The following is a 25,592-nucleotide window of genomic DNA, read 5'->3' as shown; positions in this document are numbered from 1 at the left end:
TGAATATGCTTTAATGCACTGGGGGTGGAGGGATTGCAGAGGGAGGGTGAATCCATGGATTCCCAGCAGCAGGATCCTCGTTAATGAATTGGCAGGCACTAACAGGAACTGGATCCTCTGGTCTGCATGGAGGGTTCCCCCCATAAGGGGATTGTAATTGCTCAGCTCTTCAGTCACGGCCCCCCAGGCTGGGCAGGTCTGCTCCTGTGGAACACACAATGAGTGGGGTTAACAGCAGTGGGGAGGAGCTCAGACTCTGCGGGGGTTTGTCTACTTGTAAACAGGAGAGGAGATCTGCAGAGGAAACCAGGTGCTGCACAGGCTCAGTATGGGATGCTCATCTCTTACGGTCAGTGCTAATCTCCGTGCACTAGGGGGTGCTTTTCTGCAAAGAGCGGCATGGGGGGGGAGTCAGGAGGGGGCTGTCCCCCCACATTTAGTGCCCCCCAGTAATATATTCTAGCAGTAGGGGACGGTGTTCTGCTAGAGTTCCCGTGTTTTGCAGCATCTGTGACCCCAGGGTCCAACGTGGAAGCTTCTTTTCTGCCTCCCATAAGCGGCCCCCTGGCACACAGGATTCCCAGTGACTATTGGATTCTCCTTGAATCCCTGTCTTACACAGTTACACAGTGGCTGCATCCCTCCCGAGAGCCAGCTGTATGTCATTCTTTCTTTGCCACCGTTCTCTTCTGTGTCATTAGAGGCCACTTACCCTCAGCTCGCAGTGTCCTCGGATCCATCGCTTCATCCCCAGCCACCCTACCGGGAATCCCTCTGTCTGAGCTCACGCCTCCTCCCCTGAAATGGGGGCTACGTGGGGAGCCGATGGAGAGGAAACAAGGTTGTCATCTTCCTACCCGGAGGGGCTGAGCAAGAGAAGATGGGGTAGAACCTGGGGCTGCCCCACAGCAGATGGGATCTGGAGTTCCCAGGATATGCAAGTTCTCCCCCAGACAGGAGAATGGAGCATCTCTAGGAGACCAGAAGATCCCATGGAAAAGGGAATGTGAGCTGGGATCTTTTGCTTCTGGAGGGGAGCCATCTCCAATCCAGCCCAAGGGTTGGGGGCCTGGATGGCTGAGAGGGGTGGGGAGAGACGGGGCCTTTCCCCTCTAGGGCTGCCATCCTCTCATGCTGCTGATGCTCACCTGGGACCTTTGGTTTCTCTGACAGCAGTGATGCCAAGAATTCACAGCGTGTGGCGGGTAATGCCCTCTCAGGTTTGGGCGGCTTCAGGCTGATACGCTCAACGTTCTGCTTTGCGGGGTCGTAGGTGGGCCACTGCTTCCCGCTGCCCTCTCCCACCATGGGTTTCCTGCATGGAAAATGAACATGCCCCACTGAGGTTAGTACTGTGGCTTGGTGGGGACAGGAAGGTGCCCCAGCTGGTGTCTAACATCCCAGATGCAGGGGTGATTAGGAGCCAACTTGAAAAGTTTGGCCTCTTTCCAAAATGGCTGCCATCCCATGTTGTTGCAAATGAGAGTGGAGCCAGAGGCTGCCCTCAGTTAAGATGGGTGCTGCCTCCCAGTCTTTTCATATGGGGTGATGCTACAGGTTGCCCTTTATAAACTTGGCCACTTTATTCCGTTGTTCTCCATGAAATTGAAGCCACAGGCGGCCCTGAGTAATAATGGCTGCCATTGTAAAATGAGACTTCCCCTAGGGAAGATGGCCACTGTTTTCCATTGTTTGCAATGGGTCCGAAGCCAGGCTTCCCTCAGCAAAGATGGACATCCTTTGTGCTCACAGACAGGACAGAGCAGTGTGGGGAGCAGAGCAACATACGGGGTGCGGGGGGGGGGGCATGGCCAGGGAATGTGGGGGCATAGATAGGAGGATCTGAACTGGAAGGGAGTGTCTAGTTTTGCTCTTACTTAAAATGGCGTCTCTCACTTGTCCTTTCAACGAGGATGCTGCCCTATCAGGGTAAGCTGCCACCACCAAGTGATTTAACAAAGAATTAGGGAAAGGACCACTTGGAGTTCCTATTCCCCAAAATATCCCCCCAAGCCTTACACCCCCTTTCCTGGGGAGGCTTGAGAATAATATCCTAACCAATTGGTTACAAAGTGATCACAGACGCAAAGCCCTGGGTCTTAGGACAATAGAGAAATCAGTTCTTAAAAGAAGGATTTTATTTAAAAAAAAAGAAGGTAAAAATCACCTCTGTAAAATCAGGATGGAAAATAACTTTACAGGGTAACAATAGATTCAAAAACACAGAGGATTTCCTTCTGGGCCAAACTTTTAGGTTACAAAAAGAAAACCAGGACTACACTTTCCTCTCAGAACAGAGAAAATCACAAGCCAAAACAAAAATAAGCTAACGCATTCCCTCGCTTGTACTTACAGATTCTAATGGAGTTGGATTGGTTGCTTCCAGCCAGGTTACCTGAGCTTCTTAACCCTTTAGAGGGAAAAGGATTTTGTGCCTCTGGCCAGGAGGGATTTTATAGTACTGCATACAGGAAGGTTGTTACCCTTCCCTTTATATTTATGACAGGCCCCTTAACCTTCTCTTAGTTAAACTACATAGATTGAGATCCTTGAGTCTATGGCTATAAGGCAAGGTTTCTAATCCCTTAGACATTCTCGTGGCTCTTCTCTGGACCTTTTCCAATTGATCAAGACCCTATAATTACCCAGGTGATCCCATTTAACCTTCTTATAAATTGGCATGGCATTAGCTTTCTCCCAGTCTTCTGGATCGGGGGACAAGAGGATTGTGGGGGATTGCCTTACCCGCTCCAGGCGTACACGGCAAGGTACTGCATCACCCTGCGGCTCAGCGCTACCTCAGCCTCTGTGTGGTTGGATCCTACCACGGATGCCAGGGTCCCGAACACGTAGGGGAGCTCAGAGCCTTGTGGCACCCCCATCCATTCAGGTAGAGACAAGCCACTGCTATGGTGGGCGAAGTGGTAGGTGTACACAGGATTTCCAGCCTCTGCCTCTTGCCTTGCCATCTCCAGTATCGGGCACACAACTACATAGTCACCAGCGATTTGTTCCATGGCCCATCGGTACTGTGCCTCTCCCTGCTCCTCCCCTTCCTGGATGTACCACCGTGCCATGGCTTGGATGGCCTCGTCTGGCACCCCTGGCACTATCAGCCTCACCAACTGCAGCAGCTCCTCCCGGCCGATGGAGCTGGCATTCTCCAGGTTGAAGCTGGGGGCAGCAAAGTATAATATGTAGGATCCTTCGTTGGTGATGAAACCAAGCTCAATGGGTATTGGCTGGCCGTGCCTGGCCTGCAGGAGTCTTGGTGGTGTATCAAGGAGGAAATCCCCATCTGGTGTCGGCACAAAGGGGAGCCCCAGCTGTTTCTTGTGGTTCAAGATGGAGAACTGGTGTTTGGGGAACTCCCCGGGTTCCTTCCCCTGCAGGCAGCCCACCAGAGCGGTGTTGTTACCATTGGAGCAGCCCAGCAGCTGGCCCAGCCTCTGGCCTCTCTCCTTGGCCTCTTCAAGTGAAATCCAAGCCCATGGTGCGTTCGGGGCTCCGCTCTGCAGTAGGGCTCTGGTGAAGAGGGGCCGGCTCCCCGGGGAGAGGAGGTGGAAGCCGACTGATTGAGCCCCAGCATCCTGGCCGAAGAGTAAGAAATGTGCCGGGTCCCCACCGAAGGCAGCTGCGTTGTCCCGCAGCCAGCGCATCGCCAGTCGCTGGTCCCACAGTCCGGCATTCCCCGGAGCCGCCGGTGGCAGGGACAGGAAGCCCAACGCCCCCAGCCGGTAGTTCATGGAAGCCACGATCAGGTTCTCGGTGGCAGCTAAGAAGCGCCCATCATAGATGTCGAGTGAGGCTGCCCCTGTGAAGAACCCACCACCGTGGATCCAGGTGACGATGGCGGCTGGCGGAGAGGGACGGGGATGGGGCACCCAGACATTGAGGAAGAGGCAGTCCTCAGACGGTGGCGTTTTGGGTGTCCATGTTTCAGGGTGAGGGTAGCCAGTGAGCGGAGCCTCGTGGCACACATTGCCAAAGCTAGAGGCTTCCAGGATGTGGCTCCAGGGCTGGTGGGGAATTGGCTTCTGGAAACGCAAGGCCCCCACGGGGGGCTCGGCGTAGGGGATGCCCAGGAATGCTGTCACTGTGCTGGAGCCGACCTGGAGGCGCTTGCCCCGGATGGGGCCGCTGGTGGTGAGCACCACGGTGCCATCGTCATCGGAACCAGAGCTGGAGCCCAGCAGGGAGAGGAGCAGCAGGTAGGGGAAAGCGGGGAGGAGTCCCAGCATCGTGGCAGCTGGAAGGGAACCCCCCCCAGAGGGAGTTATAGGGAGCGGGATACATGGTCTCTCCCCTCTACGAGGTGCTGGGTCCCATCCTGTCCCAGCCACCTAAATCCAGACAGCAGGAGGATGCTCCCTACGTCAGCATGGATCCCCTTTAGCAAATAGACCCCCCTGGTCCTTTCCACCCATGCTCTGGCTTCTGTGTTCCCTGCTCTGCATCAATCCTGACTCTCATTCTGGGAGGGGAGTGGGATCTAGTGGTTAGAGATGGGAGGGAGGCTGGGATTGAGGACTCCTGGGTTTTATCCTCAGCTTTGGGAAGGGAGTGGGGTCTAGTGGGCTAGAGTGTCGGGCTCTGGGAGCCAGGGCTCCTGGGTTCTATCCCCAGGTCTGGGAAAGGAATGGGGTATGGTGGGTTATACCACTGTGGGTCAGGAGCCAGAGCTCCTGGGTTCTATCACTGGTTCTAGATAGGGAGTGGGGTATGGTGGGTTATACCACTGTGGGACCGGAGTCAAGAGTCCTGGTACTGGGCAAACTGGCTGAAACTATAATCAAGAACAATATTGTCAGACATATAGATGAACACAATTTGTTGAGGAAGAGTCAGCAAGGTTTTAGTAAAGGGAAATCATGCCTCACTAAGGTACTAGAATTCTTTGAGGTGGTCAACAAGCACCAAGGGGATCCAGCGGATATAGTGTACTTAGATTTTCAGAAAGCCTTTCACAAGGTCCCTCACCAAAGGGTCTTATGCAAAGAAAGCTGCCACGGGATAAGAGCGAACGTGCTGTCATGGATTAGTAACTGGTTAAAAGATAGGAGGGAAAGGATAGGAATAAATGGTAAATAGTGGTGTCCCCCAGCGGTCTGGGCTAGATGGACCTTTGGTCTGACCTAGTAGGGCCATTCTTATGTTCTTATGCTCTGGGAAGGCAGTGGGGACCAGTGAGTGGGAGCAGGGGGTGCTGGGAGGCAGGACTCCTTGGGTTCTCTCCCCAGCTCTGAGAATGGGGTCTGTAGAAAGGGTATTAGGTGGGTAATTGCCTAGAGTGATCCCAATTCCCGCTGTTCTTCCACTTCATTCACTCCCTGGACCCCTCCGTCCCTATCCCTGAGCCAGTGGGGCCCCAGGAAGCACGGACTCACCTGCCCTTCTCCCTGGCACACTCACAGTCGTGTCTTGCGTCTCAGCAGGAATGGGAGCTGGGTGGATGCCTCAGATGGCAAGATTAACAGTCAGGGAGCAGCCACGGGGACTTATTTATCCTCAAATCCATGTTCTCATTGGGCTGTGCACACATGGGGGAAGGAGGATTGGGGCCGACTGGGAGGAGCTGCAGGGGAGGAGTCAAGGGCTTTGGGAACAGAGATCCAGTTGGGTTCACAGGGTGAGAGGTCTAGGGCCTGAAGGGCCGTGATCCCTGAATTGCAGCCACCTTTGCGGAGGGGCAGCTGGGTAACAGGAAATGAACTGGGGATCCTGTGTCCAAAGAAAGCAGAGTGTTGATTGTTGGGTAGGGGGCAAAATGGAAGAAGTAAAGCGGGTGTTTAGCCAGGGGACCCAGGCGCATTCCCCACCCTGAAGGATAGTGCCGGGGGATGTTCAGCGACAAGCGGGGCTTATGGCTAATGAGCAGGTGAGCACTTGCTGTAGCCCAGCCCCAGTCTGGGGCATTTGGGTCTGCACCGACTCCAAGGGGAGGGTGCCCCCTAGTGAGTCCCCACACCCCTCCCTGCTGCATGGATCCCCCTAATGCCACGCTGGGGTATGGAGGTCAGCACAGGCTCAGTCCGGTGGCGAAGGTGCTCAGCCAGGTTTATTGTCCACGAAGCCCGGTCCTGGCTCCCTGGGTGTTACGAATTACACCTGGTAGGACACGCACACAAATGCTACAAATTACACCTGATAGGACACGCACAGTTCGAATCTAGGCTGAGGCACAGAAATGAAGTCCACAACTGCAGAGTTCCCAAAAGACACTAAGTTTATTACGCTCGAGCGTGGTGCCCCCCTGCTAGCCAGGAGGGGACCCTGAATACAGATTATACAAAGGTTATATACTTTTTAGCAAAGCATGTTGCCCTCGTGCATCGGAAACCTTAGCCAATAAACAAACCCTTGTCTTATCTACCACCTATCCCTGCTTGGTGCATTCCTCGTGCTATACCAGTATGTTAATTACACAGCATGGTCCTAAAGCCATGCATCAGTAACTTTTATTATCAGGATGGGAGGCCTCACATCAAGGCCAAGAGACAGGGAGTTAGAGACTGACAAAAACCAGATACTGCAAATCAAGGCAGGCTGGAGACAAGGAGGAGGATTTTCACACGGATTCGGTATCTAAGGATTACTCCTCCTGGTGTATGATGTGCTGGCATTTAGACAATGGTGGGCCCCAAACCAAAATGCAGTCACATGTGCTAACTTTTCCTTAACACTGGGTCAATGTCTACACTTACACTCACACATGTATTAATACTAATACTTAACCCTAACAGCCAACAGGACCTGCAACCCCTGAGCTCCATTTCCCAACCCTAACACCCTAATTATAACCTGGCTCCCCAAATCTGACGACCTGACTCTAACTCTTAAGCCCGTAACCCTTAAACCTACTCCTCGTCTCCCCACCCCTCAGCTCTCCTCACTACCATAGCTGGCTTCAGACCCCAGATTTTAGGTCTGAGCCAGTCCCAAGCCCAACCCCACTTCTTTCCTTGTCTATCCAGATTGTAAACCCAGCACGGCCAAGTCCAGCCCGTGTGCAAAGTGCCACTCACCCTGTCAGAGCTGGACAAATAATAATAGATACAGCAGTTAATGATGGGAGAAATGATGGTTCAATGCTTCTTCAACTGAGGTCTGAGTTGAACTGAGAGAACTGAGCCATAGGGCATGCTGGAAGTCAGGATGTGGGGGGCTTGCCCTTCCAGTGGATGGGCGTTTTGCAAGAGTTGTGCCAAGCGCCTGTGCTCTAGGGGTTTGCGCCACCAGCCCCGGTTACTGGGACAATGATTAGGTGGTTGAACAGGGGCCTTTCCCCTCTAGGGGAGGCTGGATCTGATGTGGGGAGGGGCAGAGAAGGGGGAACCAGCTGGTTCAGGGGTTGGGGAAAGGGACATGGGGCCTTTACTCTCTCGAGGGCTCTGGTTCCAGATTTTGTCATTCCCATCAGTGTGCACTGAGTTGTGGAGGCTCAGCCCAACCCCCAGGTGGGCCAGGGCCCCTGTCCCAAACTCCACCAGTTCCTGAGCAGGGAGGCTGAGGACCACAGAGTCCCTGCCCCTCAGAGGAGATCTGTGCAGGGAATGGGGTCATGGGGAGTGGGTGCTGTGTGCATTTGGGGCACTCCCCTTGTCCCTATACCCACTTCGCCAACTCCCCATACCCTGCCAGCTGGCTGAGAAAACATCTGTCTCTGTGGCTTGTATTGTATAGTGGCCCACAAATGTCATCAATAAACCACCAATTTCCTTCGACTCCTTGGTGTGTACAGTTCTTCCTCATAGTCCAGTGAGCACCATTCAGGAGGGGATTGGGGGTAGTGGGTTAGAGCAGAGAGGCCGGGGGTCGGGATTCCTGGGTTCTCTCCCAAGGACTGGGAGGAGAGTGGGATCTAGTGGTTAGAGCAGAGGGGGGCTGGGAGTTAGGACTCCTGGGTGTTATCCCCTGTCTGAGGCCGAGAGGGGGTTTAAGGGTTAGAGACCTGTGAGCTGGGAGTCAAGACGCCTGGGTTCTATCGCAGACCTTGGAGGGCATTGGGGTCTAGTTGGTTAGACCGGAGAGGCTGGGAGTCAGGACTCCTGCGTTCCATATCTCTGGGTGCAGAGTGTGATCTCTGCACTTTGTCATTTGCCTCTTCAAACACCAGACAGCATTTACCCCCGATGTAATCTTTGTTCCCCATTATCTCAGCACAACTCCCATCGCACCAACACTCTCTCTCTCTCCTGCACAGGAGCAGCTAATCAACCTCACGCACCAGGGTCTGTCTCCAGACTGAATATGCTTTAATGCACTGGGGGTGGAGGAATTGCAGAGGGAGGGTCAATCCATGGATTCCCAGCAGCAGGATCCTCGTTAATGAATTGGCAGGCACTAACAGGAACTGGATCCTCTGGTCTGCATGGAGGGTTCCCCCCATAAGGGGATTGTAATTGCTCAGCTCTTCAGTCACGGCCCCCCAGGCTAGGCAGGTCTGCTCCTGTGGAACACACAATGAGTGGGGTTAACAGCAGTGGGGAGGAGCTCAGACGCTGCGGGGGTTTGTCTACTTGTAAACAGGAGAGGAGATCTGCAGAGGAAACCAGGTGCTGCACAGGCTCAGTATGGGATGCTCATCTCTTACGGTCAGTGCTAATCTCCGTGCACTAGGGGGTGCTTTTCTGCAAAGAGCGGCATGGGTGGGAGTCAGGAGAGGGCTGTCCCCCCACATTTAGTGCCCCCCAGTAATATATTCTAGCAGTAGGGGACGCTGTTCTGCTAGAGTTCCCGTGTTTTGCAGCATCTGTGACCCCAGGGTCCAACGTGGAAGCTTCTTTTCTGCCTCCCATAAGAGGCCCCCTGGCACACAGGATTCCCAGTGACTATTGGATTCTCCTTGAATCCCTGTCTTACACAGTTACACAGTGGCTGCATCCCTCCCGAGAGCCAGCTGTATGTCATTCTTTCTTTGCCACCGTTCTCTTCTGTGTCATTACAGGCCACTTACCCTCAGTGTCCTCGGATCCGTCTCTTCATCCCCGGACACCCTACCGGGAATCCCTCTGTCTGAGCTCATGCCTCCTCCCCTGAAATGGGGGCTATGTGGGGAGCCGTTGGAGAGGAAACAAGGTTGTCATCTTCCTACCCAGAGGAGCTGAGCAAGAGAAGATGGGGTAGAACCTGGGGCTGCCCCACAGCAGATGGGATCTGGAGTTCCCAGGATATGCAAGTTCTCCCCCAGACAGGAGAATGGAGCATCTCTAGGAGACCAGAAGATCCCATGGAAAAGGGAATGTGAGCTGGGATCTTTTGCTTCTGGAGGGGAGCCATCTCCAATCCAGCCCAAGGGTTGGGGGCCTGGATGGCTGAGAGGGGTGGGGAGAGACGGGGCCTTTCCCCTCTAGGGCTGCCATCCTCTCATGCTGCTGATGCTCACCTGGGACCTTTGGTTTCTCTGACAGCAGTGATGCCAAGAATTCACAGCGTGTGGCGGGTAATGCCCTCTCAGGTTTGGGCGGCTTCAGGCTGATACGCTCAACGTTCTGCTTTGCGGGGTCGTAGGTGGGCCACTGCTTCCCGCTGCCCTCTCCCACCATGGGTTTCCTGCATGGAAAATGAACATGCCCCACTGAGGTTAGTACTGTGGCTTGGTGGGGACAGGAAGGTGCCCCAGCTGGTGTCTAACATCCCAGATGCAGGGGTGATTAGGAGCCAACTTGAAAAGTTTGGCCTCTTTCCAAAATGGCTGCCATCCCATGTTGTTGCAAATGAGAGTGGAGCCAGAGGCTGCCCTCAGTTAAGATGGGTGCTGCCTCCCGTTCTTTTCATATGGGGTGATGCTACAGGTTGCCCTTTATAAACATGGCCACTTTATTCCGTTGTTCTCCATGAAATTGAAGCCACAGGCGGCCCTGAGTAATAATGGCTGCCATTGTAAAATGAGACTTCCCCTAGGGAAGATGGCCACTGTTTTCCATTGTTTGCAATGGGTCCGAAGCCAGGCTTCCCTCAGCAAAGATGGACATCCTTTGTGCTCACAGACAGGACAGAGCAGTTTGGGGAGCAGAGCAACATACGGGGTGCGGGGGGGGGGGGCATGGCCAGGGAATGTGGGGGCATAGATAGGAGGATCTGAACTGGAAGGGAGTGTCTAGTTTTGCTCTTACTTAAAATGGCGTCTCTCACTTGTCCTTTCAACGAGGATGCTGCCCTATCAGGGTAAGCTGCCACCACCAAGTGATTTAACAAAGAATTAGGGAAAGGACGACTTGGAGTTCCTATTCCCCAAAATATCCCCCCAAGCCTTACACCCCCTTTCCTGGGGAGGCTTGAGAATAATATCCTAACCAATTGGTTACAAAGTGATCACAGACCCAAAGCCCTGGGTCTTAGGACAATAGAGAAATCAGTTCTTAAAAGAAGGATTTTATTTAAAAAAAAAGAAGGTAAAAATCACCTCTGTAAAATCAGGATGGAAAATAACTTTACAGGGTAACAATAGATTCAAAAACACAGAGGATTTCCTTCTGGGCCAAACTTTTAGGTTACAAAAAGAAAACCAGGACTACACTTTCCTCTCAGAACAGAGAAAATCACAAGCCAAAACAAAAATAAGCTAACGCATTCCCTCGCTTGTACTTACTGATTCTAATGGAGTTGGATTGGTTGCTTCCAGCCAGGTTACCAGAGCTTCTTAACCCTTTAGAGGGAAAAGGATTTTGTGCCTCTGGCCAGGAGGGATTTTATAGTACTGCATACAGGAAGGTTGTTACCCTTCCCTTTATATTTATGACAGGCCCCTTAACCTTCTCTTAGTTAAACTACATAGATTGAGATCCTTGAGTCTATGGCTATAAGGCAAGGTTTCTAATCCCTTAGACATTCTCGTGGCTCTTCTCTGGACCTTTTCCAATTTATCAAGACCCTATAATTACCCAGGTGATCCCATTTAACCTTCTTATAAATTGGCATGGCATTAGCTTTCTCCCAGTCTTCTGGATCGGGGGACAAGAGGATTGTGGGGGATTGCCTTACCCGCTCCAGGCGTACACGGCAAGGTACTGCATCACCCTGCGGCTCAGCGCTACCTCAGCCTCTGTGTGGTTGGATCCTACCACGGATGCCAGGGTCCCGAACACGTAGGGGAGCTCAGAGCCGTGTGGCACCCCCATCCATTCAGGTAGAGACAAGCCACTGCTGCGGTGGGCGAAGTGGTAGGTGTACACAGGATTTCCAGCCTCTGCCTCTTGCCTTGCCATCTCCAGTACCGGGCACACAACGAAATAGTCACCAGCGATTTGTTCCATGGCCCATCGGTACTGTGCCTCTCCCTGCTCCTCCCCTTCCTGGATGTACCACCGTGCCATGGCTTGGATGGCCTCGTCTGGCACCCCTGGCACTATCAGCCTCACCAACTGCAGCAGCTCCTCCCGGCCGATGGAGCTGGCATTCTCCAGGTTGAAGCTGGGGAAAGCAAAGTATAACATGTAGGATCCTTCGTTGGTGGTGAAACCAAGCCCGATGGGTATTGGCTGGCCGTGCCTGGCCTGCAGGAGTCTTGGTGGTGTATCAGGGAGGAAATCCCCATCTGGTGTCGGCACAAAGGGGAGCCCCAGCTGCTTCTTGTGGTTCAAGACGGAGAACTGGTGTTTGGGGAACTCCCCGGGTTCCTTCCCCTGCAGGCAGCCCACCAGAGCGGTGTTGTTACCATTGGAGCAGCCCAGCAGCTGGCCCAGCCTCTGGCCTCTCTCCTTGGCCTCTTCAAGTGAAATCCAAGCCCATGGTGCGTTCGGGGCTCCGCTCTGAAGTGCGGCCCTGGTGAAGAGGGGCCGGCTCCCCGGGGAGAGGAGGTGGAAGCCGACTGATCGAGCCCCAGCATCCTGGCCGAAGAGTAAGAAATGGGCCGGGTCCCCACCGAAGGCGGCCGCGTTGTCCCGCAGCCAGCGCATCGCAAGGCGCTGGTCCCATAGGCCGGCGTTCCCCGGGGCCGCCGGGGGCAGGGACAGGAAGCCCAGCGCCCCCAGCCGGTAGTTCATGGAAGCCACGATCAGGTTCTTGGTGGCAGCTAAGAAGCGCCCATCATAGATGTCGAGTGAGGCTGCCCCTGTGAAGAACCCACCACCGTGGATCCAGGTGACGATGGCGGCTGGCGGAGAGGGACGGGGATGGGGCACCCAGACATTGAGGAAGAGGCAGTCCTCAGACTGTGGCACTTTGGATGTCCATGTTTCAGTGTGAGGGTAACCAGTGAGCGGAGGCTGGTGGCACACATTGCCAAAGCTAGAGGCTTCCAGGATGTGGCTCCAGGGCTGGTGGGGAATTGGCTTCTGGAAACGCAAGGCCCCCACAGGGGGCTCGGCGTAGGGGATGCCCAGGAATGCTGTCACTGTGCTGGAGCCGACCTGGAGGCGCTTGCCACGGATGGGGCCGTTGGTGGTGAGCACCACGGTGCCATCGTCATCGGAACCAGAGCTGGAGCCCAGCAGGGAGAGGAGCAGCAGGTAGGGGAAAGCGGGGAGGAGTCCCAGCATCGTGGCAGCTGGAAGGGAAACCCCCCCAGAGGGAGTTATAGGGAACGGGATACATGGTCTCTCCCCTCTACGAGGTGCTGGGTCCCATCCAGTCCCAGCCACCTAAATCCAGACAGCAGGAGGATGCTCCCTACGTCAGCATGGATCCCCTTTAGCAAATAGAGCCCCCTGGTCCTTTCCACCCATGCTCTGGCTTCTGTGTTCCCTGCTCTGCATCAATCCTGACTCTCATTCTGGGAGGGGACTGGGATCTAGTGGTTAGAGATGGGAGGGAGGCTGGGATTGAGGACTCCTGGGTTTTATCCTCAGCTTTGGGAAGGGAGTGGGGTCTAGTGGGCTAGAGTGTCGGGCTCTGGGAGCCAGGGCTCCTGGGTTCTATCCCCAGGTCTGGGAAAGGAATGGGGTATGGTGGGTTATACCACTGTGGGTCAGGAGCCAGAGCTCCTGGGTTCTATCACTGGTTCTAGATAGGGAGTGGGGTATGGTGGGTTATACCACTGTGGGACCGGAGTGAAGAGTCCTGGTACTGGGCAAACTGGCTGAAACTATAATCAAGAACAATATTGTCAGACATATAGATGAACATAATTTGTCGAGGAAGAGTCTGCAAGGTTTTAGTAAAGGGAAATAATGCCTCACTAATCTACTAGAATTCTTTGAGGTGGTCAACAAGCACCAAGGGGATCCAGCGGATATAGTGTACTTAGATTTTCAGAAAGCCTTTCACAAGGTCCCTCACCAAAGGCTCTTATGCAAAGAAAGCTGCCATGGGATAAGAGCGAACGTGCTCTCATGGATTAGTAACTGGTTAAAAGATAGGAGGGAAAGGATAGGAATAAATGGTAAATAGTGGTGTCCCCCAGCGGTCTGGGCTAGATGGACCTTTGGTCTGACCCAGTAGGGCCATTTTTATGTTCTTATGCTCTGGGAAGGCAGTGGGGACCAGTGAGTGAGAGCAGGGGGTGCTGGGAGGCAGGACTGCTTGGGTTCTCTCCCCAGCTCTGGGAATGGGGTCTGTAGAAAGGGTATTAGGTAGGTAACTGCCTAGAGTGATCCCAATTCCCGCTGTTCTTCCACTTCATTCACTCCCTCTGTCCCTATCCCTGAGCCAGTGGGACCCCGGGTAGCACAGACTCACCTGCCCTTCTCCTTGGCACACTCACAGTCGTGTCTTGCGTCTCAGCAGGAATGGGAGCTGGGTGGATGCCTCAGATGGCAAGATTAACAGTCAGGGAGCAGCCACGGGGACTTATTTATCCTCTAATCCATGTTCTCATTGGGCTGTGCACACACGGGGGAAGGAGGATTGGGGCCGACTGGGTGGAGCTGCAGGGGAGGAGTCAAGGGCTTTGGGAACAGAGATCCAGTTGGGTTCACAGGGTGAGAGGTCTAGGGCCTGAAGGGCCGTGATCCCTGAATTGCAGCCACCTTTGCGGAGGGGCAGCTGGGTAACAGGAAATGAACTGGGGATCCTGTGTCCAAAGAAAGCAGAGTGTTGATTGTTGGGTAGGGGGCAAAATGGAAGAAGTAAGGGGGGTGTTTAGCCAGGGGACCCAGGCGCATTCCCCACCCTGAAGGATAGTGCCGGGGGATGTTCAGTGACAAGCGGGGCTTATGGCTAATGAGCAGGTAAGCACTTGCTGTAGCCCAGCCCCAGTCTGGGGCATTTGGGTCTGCACCGACTCCAAGGGGAGGGTGCCCCCTAGTGAGTCCCCACACCCCTCCCTGCTGCATTGATCCCCCTAATGCCACGCTGGGGTATGGAGGTCAGCACAGACTGTGAGGGGAGAGGACCCCCTAGTGAGTGCATGCGTCCCTTCAGTAGGGCACATCCAAATGCCACACGCCTTCTTGTCAACTTGATTGAATTGGCCTCGTTAGTACTGACCCCGCGCTTGGTAAGGCAACTCCCATCTTTTCAGGTGCTGTATATTTATACCTGCCTACTGTATTTTCACTCCATGCATCTGATGAAGTGGGTTATAGCCCACGAAAGCTTATGCCCAAATACATTGGTTAGTCTCTAAGATGCCACAAGGACTCCTTGTTGTTTTTGCTGATACACATCTGAAAGCTACCCCTCTGAAACCTGTCTGGGGACAGCACCGCTGCCCAGCTCCCTGTAGCATCTGCAGACTTTCCGAGGTCTCCTTTTCAAATCCTGCCCTTGCTGCAGCCCTCTTAGCTTGGGAGAGCCGCTCCAGGCGAGATCCTGGTTCTGACATCATGTGATTGAGTCAGGATCATTAATGACAGCTCTGGGCATCTTTGTTCCTCCTGGGAGGGTGGGAGTGGGTCTGAAATTGCCCGAAGGTCCTGGGCTGCTTCTTAACCTCATTTGGCAATAGGGGTTTTGTTTCTTCTAGTTGCCACCACTAGTCACAAGTTGGTCACTGTTGACCCAAGTTGAGTGAGTCATGGCAGAACGCTGACTGCATATTACTTTGGCGTGGCAGAAGTCAATGTTTATTTCTTTATAATTTTGATGGATAATATCGAAGTTCGTTTTAAAGGATTTTTTTTCAATTTTTATTAATTTCAGCTTTTGGGAAATTCTGGGGGCAGGTCAGACAATTATTTAATGGCAGGTGAGAGCCAATAAGTTAAAGTTTCATGCACTGTAAAAGATCAATTGTCAACCCCCCCTCTCAAAAGATATAAAGTAAGTTGAACTTCAATACATTTTCAAGCGGGATTTTCCTTATTTTGAGTATCTGTAGATTTCATTGATTATCAATGGAAATATTTTTCCATCAGATTGTGTGTGCGCAGTGCAATCGATGTATTATGACGTGTACCGATGTATTGGAATCCTTCCAAGCCTAATATCGCTAAGGAGACTTAGCATAGATATTTGGGGCAGCAAGAGAGGAGGGGAGTTTCTGCTGGGTGGGATTGCGGAGAACTGGCAGAGCTGTGGAGGGGGGGAGCCCACAGCTGGGAAATCAAGGGGCTGTGGCTCAGGACCTGTGGGGAGTGGGGAGAAGTGAGGGCTTGGATGGGGCAGGGGCTGCAGAGGAGACTGATGGTGATCGGCAGAGCTGGGGGAGAGGGATGGAGCCCAGAGCCGTGATAGCAGGGGGATCAGATTGGGATTGAGGAGCGTCGGTGGACCTGTGGGGACGGGGGAAGCCCAGGGCAGTGAGGGGATAGCCAGGGGCTTGTGTGTCAGGAGTGAATAGATATCAGGTGAATTTTTTCCCTGGGGCTAATTTAATGCCTCCTCATCCTGTTCGTTCTTCTGTTGATCCAAACAAGTCACACGTTGGGTAATCAGTTGACTTGTGTGTGCGTGTTCTTTCCGTGCCCTGTGCAGCTCTGCGCAGATCGCCGGTTCCGCAGACCTCGATAGCCCTACCCAGCATGGTTAAGTGCCGAAGGTGGGATCGTCATTAGTAACCCCGTTCAGGCCACTCGGTGCTTCTGTCCTGGGAGCTGCAATGTCCTTCGAAGATACTGCAGCATGTTCATTCAGCAGAGCTCGATGTTACTCGTAAACGAAGACCACAGGCTCAGTCCGGTGGCGAAGGTGCTCAGCCAGGTTTATTGTCCATGAAGCCCGGTCCTGGCTCCCTGGGTCAATGTCTACACTTACACTCACACATGTATTAATACTAATACTTAACCCTAACAGCCAACAGGACCTGCAACCCCTGAGCTCCATTTCCCAACCCTAACACCCTAATTATAACCTGGCTCCCCAAATCTGACTACCTGACTCTAACTCTTAAGCCCGTAACCCTTAAACCTACTCCTCATCTCCCCACCCCTCAGCTCTCCTCACTACCATAGCTGGCTTCAGACCCCAGATTTTAGGTCTGAGCCAGTCCCAAGCCCAACCCCACTTCTTTCCTTGTCTATCCAGATTGTAAACCCAGCACGGCCAAGTCCAGCCCGTGTGCAAAGTGCCACTCACCCTGTCAGAGCTGGACAAATAATAATAGATACAGCAGTTAACGATGGGAGAAATGATGGTTCAATGCTTCTTCAACTGAGGTCTGAGTTGAACTGAGAGAACTGAGCCATAGGGCATGCTGGAAGTCAGGATGTGGGGGGCTTGCCCTTCCAGTGGATGGGCGTTTTGCAAGAGTTGTGCCAAGCGCCTGTGCTCTAGGGGTTTGCGCCACCAGCCCCGGTTACTGGGACAATGATTAGGTGGTTGAACAGGGGCCTTTCCCCTCTAGGGGAGGCTGGATCTGATGTGGGGAGGGGCAGAGAAGGGGGAACCAGCTGGTTCAGGGGTTGGGGAAAGGGACATGGGGCCTTTACTCTCTCGAGGGCTCTGGTTCCAGATTTTGTCATTCCTATCAGTGTGCACTGAGTTGTGGAGGCTCAGCCCAACCCCCAGGTGGGCCAGGGCCCCTGTCCCAAACTCCACCAGTTCCTGAGCAGGGAGGCTGAGGACCACAGAGTCCCTGCCCCTCAGAGGAGATCTGTGCAGGGAATGGGGTCATGGGGAGTGGGTGCTGTGTGCATTTGGGGCACTCCCCTTGTCCCTATACCCACTTCGCCAACTCCCCATACCCTGCCAGCTGGCTGAGAAAACATCTGTCTCTGTGGCTTGTATTGTATAGTGGCCCACAAATGTCATCAATAAACCACCAATTTCCTTCGACTCCTTGGTGTGTACAGTTCTTCCTCATAGTCCAGTGAGCACCATTCAGGAGGGGATTGGGGGTAGTGGGTTAGAGCAGAGAGGCCGGGGGTCGGGATTCCTGGGTTCTCTCCCAAGGACTGGGAGGAGAGTGGGATCTAGTGGTTAGAGCAGAGGGGGGCTGGGAGTTAGGACTCCTGGGTGTTATCCCCTGTCTGAGGCCGAGAGGGGGTCTAAGGGTTAGAGACCTGTGAGCTGGGAGTCAAGACGCCTGGGTTCTATCGCAGACCTTGGAGGGCATTGGGGTCTAGTTGGTTAGACCGGAGAGGCTGGGAGTCAGGACTCCTGCGTTCCATATCTCTGGGTGCAGAGTGTGATCTCTGCACTTTGTCATTTGCCTCTTCAAACACCAGAGCAGCATTTACCCCCGATGTAATCTTTGTTCCCCATTATCTCAGCACAACTCCCATCGCACCAACACTCTCTCTCTCTCCTGCACAGGAGCAGCTAATCAACCTCACGCACCAGGGTCTGTCTCCAGACTGAATATGCTTTAATGCACTGGGGGTGGAGGGATTGCAGAGGGAGGGTGAATCCATGGATTCCCAGCAGCAGGATCCTCGTTAATGAATTGGCAGGCACTAACAGGAACTGGATCCTCTGGTCTGCATGGAGGGTTCCCCCCATAAGGGGATTGTAATTGCTCAGCTCTTCAGTCACGGCCCCCCAGGCTGGGCAGGTCTGCTCCTGTGGAACACACAATGAGTGGGGTTAACAGCAGTGGGGAGGAGCTCAGACGCTGCGGGGGTTTGTCTACTTGTAAACAGGAGAGGAGATCTGCAGAGGAAACCAGGTGCTGCACAGGCTCAGTATGGGATGCTCATCTCTTACGGTCAGTGCTAATCTCCGTGCACTAGGGGGTGCTTTTCTGCAAAGAGCGGCATGGGGGGGGAGTCAGGAGGGGGCTGTCCCCCCACATTTAGTGCCCCCCAGTAATATATTCTAGCAGTAGGGGACGCTGTTCTGCTAGAGTTCCCGTGTTTTGCAGCATCTGTGACCCCAGGGTCCAACGTGCAAGCTTCTGTTCTGCCTCCCATAAGCGGCCTCCTGGCACACAGGATTCCCAGTGACTATTGGATTCTCCTTGAATCCCTGTCTTACACAGTTACACAGTGGCTGCATCCCTCCCGAGAGCCAGCTGTATGTCATTCTTTCTTTGCCACCGTTCTCTTCTGTGTCATTAGAGGCCACTTACCCTCAGTGTCCTCGGATCCGTCTCTTCATCCCCGGCCACCCTACCGGGAATTCCTCTGTCTGAGCTCATGCCTCCTCCCCTGAAATGGGGGCTATGTGGGGAGCCGATGGAGAGGAAACAAGGTTGTCATCTTCCTACCCAGAGGAGCTGAGCAAGAGAAGATGGGGTAGAACCTGGGGCTGCCCCACAGCAGATGGGATCTGGAGTTCCCAGGATATGCAAGTTCTCCCCCAGACAGGAGAATGGAGCATCTCTAGGAGACCAGAAGATCCCATGGAAAAGGGAATGTGAGCTGGGATCTTTTGCTTCTGGAGGGGAGCCATCTCCAATCCAGCCCAAGGGTTGGGGGCCTGGATGGCTGAGAGGGGTGGGGAGAGACGGGGCCTTTCCCCTCTAGGGCTGCCATCCTCTCATGCTGCTGATGCTCACCTGGGACCTTTGGTTTCTCTGACAGCAGTGATGCCAAGAATTCACAGCGTGTGGCGGGTAATGCCCTCTCAGGTTTGGGCGGCTTCAGGCTGATACGCTCAACGTTCTGCTTTGCGGGGTCGTAGGTGGGCCACTGCTTCCCGCTGCCCTCTCCCACCATGGGTTTCCTGCATGGAAAATGAACATGCCCCACTGAGGTTAGTACTGTGGCTTGGTGGGGACAGGAAGGTGCCCCAGCTGGTGTCTAACATCCCAGATGCAGGGGTGATTAGGAGCCAACTTGAAAAGTTTGGCCTCTTTCCAAAATGGCTGCCATCCCATGTTGTTGCAAATGAGAGTGGAGCCAGAGGCTGCCCTCAGTTAAGATGGGTGCTGCCTCCCAGTCTTTTCATATGGGGTGATGCTACAGGTTGCCCTTTATAAACTTGGCCACTTTATTCCGTTGTTCTCCATGAAATTGAAGCCACAGGCGGCCCTGAGTAATAATGGCTGCCATTGTAAAATGAGACTTCCCCTAGGGAAGATGGCCACTGTTTTCCATTGTTTGCAATGGGTCCGAAGCCAGGCTTCCCTCAGCAAAGATGGACATCCTTTGTGCTCACAGACAGGACAGAGCAGTTTGGGGAGCAGAGCAACATACGGGGTGCGGGGGGGGGGCATGGCCAGGGAATGTGGGGGCATAGATAGGAGGATCTGAACTGGAAGGGAGTGTCTAGTTTTGCTCTTACTTAAAATGGCGTCTCTCACTTGTCCTTTCAACGAGGATGCTGCCCTATCAGGGTAAGCTGCCACCACCAAGTGATTTAACAAAGAATTAGGGAAAGGACGACTTGGAGTTCCTATTCCCCAAAATATCCCCCCAAGCCTTACACCCCCTTTCCTGGGGAGGCTTGAGAATAATATCCTAACCAATTGGTTACAAAGTGATCACAGACCCAAAGCCCTGGGTCTTAGGACAATAGAGAAATCAGTTCTTAAAAGAAGGATTTTATTTAAAAAAAAAGAAGGTAAAAATCACCTCTGTAAAATCAGGATGGAAAATAACTTTACAGGGTAACAATAGATTCAAAAACACAGAGGATTTCCTTCTGGGCCAAACTTTTAGGTTACAAAAAGAAAACCAGGACTACACTTTCCTCTCAGAACAGAGAAAATCACAAGCCAAAACAAAAATAAGCTAACGCATTCCCTCGCTTGTACTTACAGATTCTAATGGAGTTGGATTGGTTGCTTCCAGCCAGGTTACCTGAGCTTCTTAACCCTTTAGAGGGAAAAGGATTTTGTGCCTCTGGCCAGGAGGGATTTTATAGTACTGCATACAGGAAGGTTGTTACCCTTCCCTTTATATTTATGACAGGCCCCTTAACCTTCTCTTAGTTAAACTACATAGATTGAGATCCTTGAGTCTATGGCTATAAGGCAAGGTTTCTAATCCCTTAGACATTCTCGTGGCTCTTCTCTGGACCTTTTCCAATTGATCAAGACCCTATAATTACCCAGGTGATCCCATTTAACCTTCTTATAAATTGGCATGGCATTAGCTTTCTCCCAGTCTTCTGGATCGGGGGACAAGAGGATTGTGGGGGATTGCCTTACCCGCTCCAGGCGTACACCGCAAGGTACTGCATCACCCTGCGGCTCAGCGCTACCTCAGCCTCTGTGTGGTTGGATCCTACCACGGATGCCAGGGTCCCGAACACGTAGGGGAGCTCAGAGCCGTGTGGCACCCCCATCCATTCAGGTAGAGACAAGCCACTGCTGCGGTGGGCGAAGTGGTAGGTGTACACAGGATTTCCAGCCTCTGCCTCTTGCCTTGCCATCTCCAGTACCGGGCACACAACGAAATAGTCACCAGCGATTTGTTCCATGGCCCATCGGTACTGTGCCTCTCCCTGCTCCTCCGCTTCCTGGATGTACCACCGTGCCATGGCTTGGATGGCCTCATCTGGCACCCCTGGCACTATCAGCCTCACCACCTGCAGCAGCTCCTCCCGGCCGATGGAGCTGGCATTCTCCAGGTTGAAGCTGGGGAAAGCAAAGTATAATATGTAGGATCCTTCGTTGGTGGTGAAACCAAGCCCGATGGGTATTGGCTGGCCGTGCCTGGCCTGCAGGAGTCTTGGTGGTGTATCAGGGAGGAAATCCCCATCTGGTGTCGGCACAAAGGGGAGCCCCAGCTGCTTCTTGTGGTTCAAGACGGAGAACTGGTGTTTGGGGAACTCCCCGGGTTCCTTCCCCTGCAGGCAGCCCACCAGAGCGGTGTTGTTACCATTGGAGCAGCCCAGCAGCTGGCCCAGCCTCTGGCCTCTCTCCTTGGCCTCTTCAAGTGAAATCCAAGCCCATGGTGCGTTCGGGGCTCCGCTCTGAAGTCCGGCCCTGGTGAAGAGGGGCCGGCTCCCCGGGGAGAGGAGGTGGAAGCCGACTGATTGAGCCCCAGCATCCTGGCCGAAGAGTAAGAAATGGGCCGGGTCCCCACCGAAGGCGGCCGCGTTGTCCCGCAGCCAGCGCATCGCAAGGCGCTGGTCCCACAGTCCGGCGTTCCCCGGGGCCGCCGGGGGCAGGGACAGGAAGCCCAGCGCCCCCAGCCGGTAGTTCATGGAAGCCACGATCAGGTTCTCGGTGGCAGCTAAGAAGCGCCCATCATAGATGTCGAGTGAGGCTGCCCCTGTGAAGAACCCACCACCGTGGATCCAGGTGACGATGGCGGCTGGCGGAGAGGGACGGGGATGGGGCACCCAGACATTGAGGAAGAGGCAGTCCTCAGACTGTGGCACTTTGGATGTCCATATTTCAGTGTGAGGGTAACCAGTGAGCGGAGGCTGGTGGCACACATTGCCAAAGCTAGAGGCTTCCAGGATGTGGCTCCAGGGCTGGTGGGGAATTGGCTTCTGGAAACGCAAGGCCCCCACGGGGGGCTCGGCGTAGGGGATGCCCAGGAATGCTGTCACTGTGCTGGAGCCGACCTGGAGGCGCTTGCCACGGATGGGGCCGTTGGTGGTGAGCACCACGGTGCCATCGTCATCGGAACCAGAGCTGGAGCCCAGCAGGGAGAGGAGCAGCAGGTAGGGGAAAGCGGGGAGGAGTCCCAGCATCGTGGCAGCTGGAAGGGAAACCCCCCCAGAGGGAGTTATAGGGAACGGGATACATGGTCTCTCCCCTCTACGAGGTGCTGGGTCCTATCCAGTCCCAGCCACCTAAATCCAGACAGCAGGAGGATGCTCCCTACGTCAGCATGGATCCCCTTTAGCAAATAGACCCCCCTGGTCCTTTCCACCCATGCTCTGGCTCCCTGCTGTGTTCCCTGCTCTGCATCAATCCTGACTCTCATTCTGGGAGGGGAGTGGGATCTAGTGGTTAGAGATGGGAGGGAGGCTGGGATTGAGGACTCCTGGGTTTTATCCTCAGCTTTGGGAAGGGAGTGGGGTCTAGTGGGCTAGAGTGTCGGGCTCTGGGAGCCAGGGCTCCTGGGTTCTATCCCCAGGTCTGGGAAAGGAATGGGGTATGGTGGGTTATACCACTGTGGGTCAGGAGCCAGAGCTCCTGGGTTCTATCACTGGTTCTGGATAGGGAGTGGGGTATGGTGGGTTATACCACTGTGGGACCGGAGTGAAGAGTCCTGGTACTGGGCAAACTGGCTGAAACTATAATCAAGAACAATATTGTCAGACATATAGATGAACACAATTTGTTGAGGAAGAGTCAGCAAGGTTTTAGGAAAGGGAAATCATGCCTCACTAATCTACTCGAATTCTTTGAGGTGGTCAACAAGCATGTGGTCCAAGGGGATCCAGCGGATATAGTGTACTTAGATTTTCAGAAAGCCTTTCACAAGGTCCCTCACCAAAGGGTCTTATGCAAAGAAAGCTGCCACGGATTAAGAGCGAACGTGCTGTCATGGATTAGTAACTGGTTAAAAGATAGGAGAGAAAGGATAGGAATAAATGGTAAATAGTGGTGTCCCCCAGCGGTCTGGGCTAGATGGACCTTTGGTCTGACCTAGTAGGGCCATTCTTATGTTCTTATGCTCTGGGAAGGCAGTGGGGACCAGTGAGTGGGAGCAGGGGGTGCTGAAAGGCAGGACTCCTTGGGTTCTCTCCCCAGCTCTGAGAATGGGGTCTGTAGAAAGGGTATTAGGTGGGTAATTGCCTAGAGTGATCCCAATTCCCGCTGTTCTTCCACTTCATTCACTCCCTGGACCCCTCTGTCCCTATCCCTGAGCCAGTGGGGCCCCAGGTAGCACGGACTCACCTGCCCTTCTCCTTGGCACACTCACAGTCGTGTCTTGCGTCTCAGCAGGAATGGGAGCTGGGTGGATGCCTCAGATGGCAAGATTAACAGTCAGGGAGCAGCCACGGGGACTTATTTATCCTCAAATCCATGTTCTCATTGGGCTGTGCACACACGGGGGAAGGAGGATTGGGGCCGACTGGGTGGAGCTGCAGGGGAGGAGTCAAGGGCTTTGGGAACAGAGATCCAGTTGGGTTCACAGGGTGAGAGGTCTAGGGCCTGAAGGGCCGTGATCCCTGAATTGCAGCCACCTTTGCGGAGGGGCAGCTGGGTAACAGGAAATGAACTGGGGATCCTGTGTCCAAAGAAAGCAGAGTGTTGATTGTTGGGTAGGGGGCAAAATGGAAGAAGTAAAGGGGGTGTTTAGCCAGGGGACCCAGGCGCATTCCCCACCCTGAAGGATAGTGCCGGGGGATGTTCAGTGACAAGCGGGGCTTATGACTAATGAGCAGGTGAGCACTTGCTGTAGCCCAGCCCCAGTCTGGGGCATTTGGGTCTGCACCGACTCCAAGGGGAGGGTGCCCCCTAGTGAGTCCCCACACCCCTCCCTGCTGCATGGATCCCCCTAATGCCACGCTGGGGTATGGAGGTCAGCACAGACTGTGAGGGGAGAGGACCCCCTAGTGAGTGCATGCGTCCCTTCAGTAGGGCACATCCAAATGCCACACGCCTTCTTGTAAACTTGATTGAACTGGCCTCGTTAGTACTGACCCCGCGCTTGGTAAGGCAACTCCCATCTTTTCAGGTGCTGTATATTTATACCTGCCTACTGTATTTTCACTCCATGCATCTGATGAAGTGGGTTATAGCCCACGAAAGCTTATGCCCAAATACATTGGTTAGTCTCTAAGATGCCACAAGGACTCCTTGTTGTTTTTGCTGATACACATCTGAAAGCTACCCCTCTGAAACCTGTCTGGGGACAGCACCGCTGCCCAGCTCCCTGTAGCATCTGCAGACTTTCCGAGGTCTCCTTTTCAAATCCTGCCCTTGTTGCAGCCCTCTTAGCTTGGGAGAGCCGCTCCAGGCGAGATCCTGGTTCTGACATCATGTGATTGAGTCAGGATCATTAATGACAGCTCTGGGCATCTTTGTTCCTCCTGGGAGGGTGGGAGTGGGTCTGAAATTGCCCGAAGGTCCTGGGCTGCTTCTTAACCTCATTTGGCAATAGGGGTTTTGTTTCTTCTAGTTGCCACCACTAGTCACAAGTTGGTCACTGTTGACCCAAGTTGAGTGAGTCATGGCAGAACGCTGACTGCATATTACTTTGGCGTGGCAGAAGTCAATGTTTATTTCTGTATAATTTTGATGGATAATATCGAAGTTCGTTTTAAAGGATTTTTTTTCAATTTTTATTAATTTCAGCTTTTGGGAAATTCTGGGGGAGGTCAGACAATTATTTAATGGCAGGTGAGAGCCAATAAGTTAAAGTTTCATGCACTGTAAAAGATCAATTGTCAACCCCCCCCTCAAAAGATATAAAGTAAGTTGAACTTCAATACATTTTCAAGCGGGATTTTCCTTATTTTGAGTATCTGTAGATTTCATTGATTATCAATGGAAATATTTTTCCATCAGATTGTGTGTGCGCAGTGAAATCGATGTATTATGACGTGTACCGATGTATTGGAATCCTTCCAAGCCTAATATCGCTAAGGAGACTTAGCATAGATATTTGGGGCAGCAAGAGAGGAGGGGAGTTTCTGCTGGGTGGGATTGCGGAGAACTGGCAGAGCTGTGGAGGGGGGGAGCCCACAGCTGGGAAATCAAGGGGCTGTGGCTCAGGACCTGTGGGGAGTGGGGAGAAGTGAGGGCTTGGATGGGGCAGGGGCTGCAGAGGAGACTGATGGTGATCGGCAGAGCTGGGGGAGAGGGATGGAGCCCAGCGCTGTGATAGCAGGGGGATCAGATTGGGATTGAGGAGCGTCGGTGGAGCTGAGGGGACGGGGGAAGCCCAGGGCAGTGAGGGGATAGCCAGGGGCTTGTGTGTCAGGAGTGAATAGATATCAGGTGAATTTTTTCCCTGGGGCTAATTTAATGCCTCCTCATCCTGTTCGTTCTTCTGTTGATCCAAACAAGTCACACGTTGGGTAATCAGTTGACTTGTGTGTGCGTGTTCTTTCCGTGCCCTGTGCAGCTCTGCGCAGATCGCCGGTTCCGCAGACCTCGATAGCCCTACCCAGCATGGTTAAGTGCCGAAGGTGGGATCGTCATTAGTAACCCCGTTCAGGCCACTCGGTGCTTCTGTCCTGGGAGCTGCAATGTCCTTCGAAGATACTGCAGCATGTTCATTCAGCAGAGCTCGATGTTACTCGTAAACGAAGACCACAGGCTCAGTCCGGTGGCGAAGGTGCTCAGCCAGGTTTATTGTCCATGAAGCCCGGTCCTGGCTCCCTGGGTCAATGTCTACACTTACACTCACACATGTATTAATACTAATACTTAACCCTAACAGCCAACAGGACCTGCAACCCCTGAGCTCCATTTCCCAACCCTAACACCCTAATTATAACCTGGCTCCCCAAATCTGACGACCTGACTCTAACTC

General features: G+C 53.5%; 3 protein-coding genes across 3 annotated transcripts; all 3 read right to left on the bottom strand.

Moving 5' to 3' along the window:
* Nucleotides 1–4,244, bottom strand: LOC102939676 (acetylcholinesterase-like). The gene is made up of 3 exons (XM_027830421.3): nucleotides 2,746–4,244; nucleotides 1,149–1,315; nucleotides 1–204 (listed from the first exon to the last, which is right to left on the bottom strand). The coding sequence occupies exons 1-3, from the start codon at nucleotides 4,239–4,241 to the stop codon at nucleotides 170–172; spliced, it is 1,698 nt and encodes a 565-aa protein (XP_027686222.2). The 5' UTR covers nucleotides 4,242–4,244; the 3' UTR covers nucleotides 1–169.
* A 4,170-nt stretch (nucleotides 4,245–8,414) lies between these two features.
* On the bottom strand, nucleotides 8,415–12,482 carry LOC119567474 (acetylcholinesterase-like). Its single transcript, XM_037913414.2, has 3 exons — nucleotides 10,984–12,482; nucleotides 9,386–9,552; nucleotides 8,415–8,449 (listed from the first exon to the last, which is right to left on the bottom strand). The coding sequence occupies exons 1-3, from the start codon at nucleotides 12,477–12,479 to the stop codon at nucleotides 8,415–8,417; spliced, it is 1,698 nt and encodes a 565-aa protein (XP_037769342.1). The 5' UTR covers nucleotides 12,480–12,482.
* A 4,806-nt stretch (nucleotides 12,483–17,288) lies between these two features.
* Nucleotides 17,289–21,849, bottom strand: LOC119567613 (acetylcholinesterase-like). The gene is made up of 3 exons (XM_037914198.2): nucleotides 20,354–21,849; nucleotides 18,758–18,924; nucleotides 17,289–17,820 (listed from the first exon to the last, which is right to left on the bottom strand). Exons 1-3 carry the CDS (start codon nucleotides 21,847–21,849, stop codon nucleotides 17,786–17,788), a joined length of 1,698 nt encoding a protein of 565 aa, XP_037770126.1. The 3' UTR covers nucleotides 17,289–17,785.
* Nucleotides 21,850–25,592: the final 3,743 nt, after the last annotated feature.

The sequence above is a fragment of the Chelonia mydas genome, chromosome 14 (genome assembly GCF_015237465.2).
Source record: "Chelonia mydas isolate rCheMyd1 chromosome 14, rCheMyd1.pri.v2, whole genome shotgun sequence".
In the NCBI taxonomy this organism is placed as follows: domain Eukaryota; kingdom Metazoa; phylum Chordata; order Testudines; family Cheloniidae; genus Chelonia; species Chelonia mydas.
The sequence above is the reverse complement of the archived record's forward strand: the minus strand, read 5'-3'. Positions and strand labels throughout refer to the sequence as shown.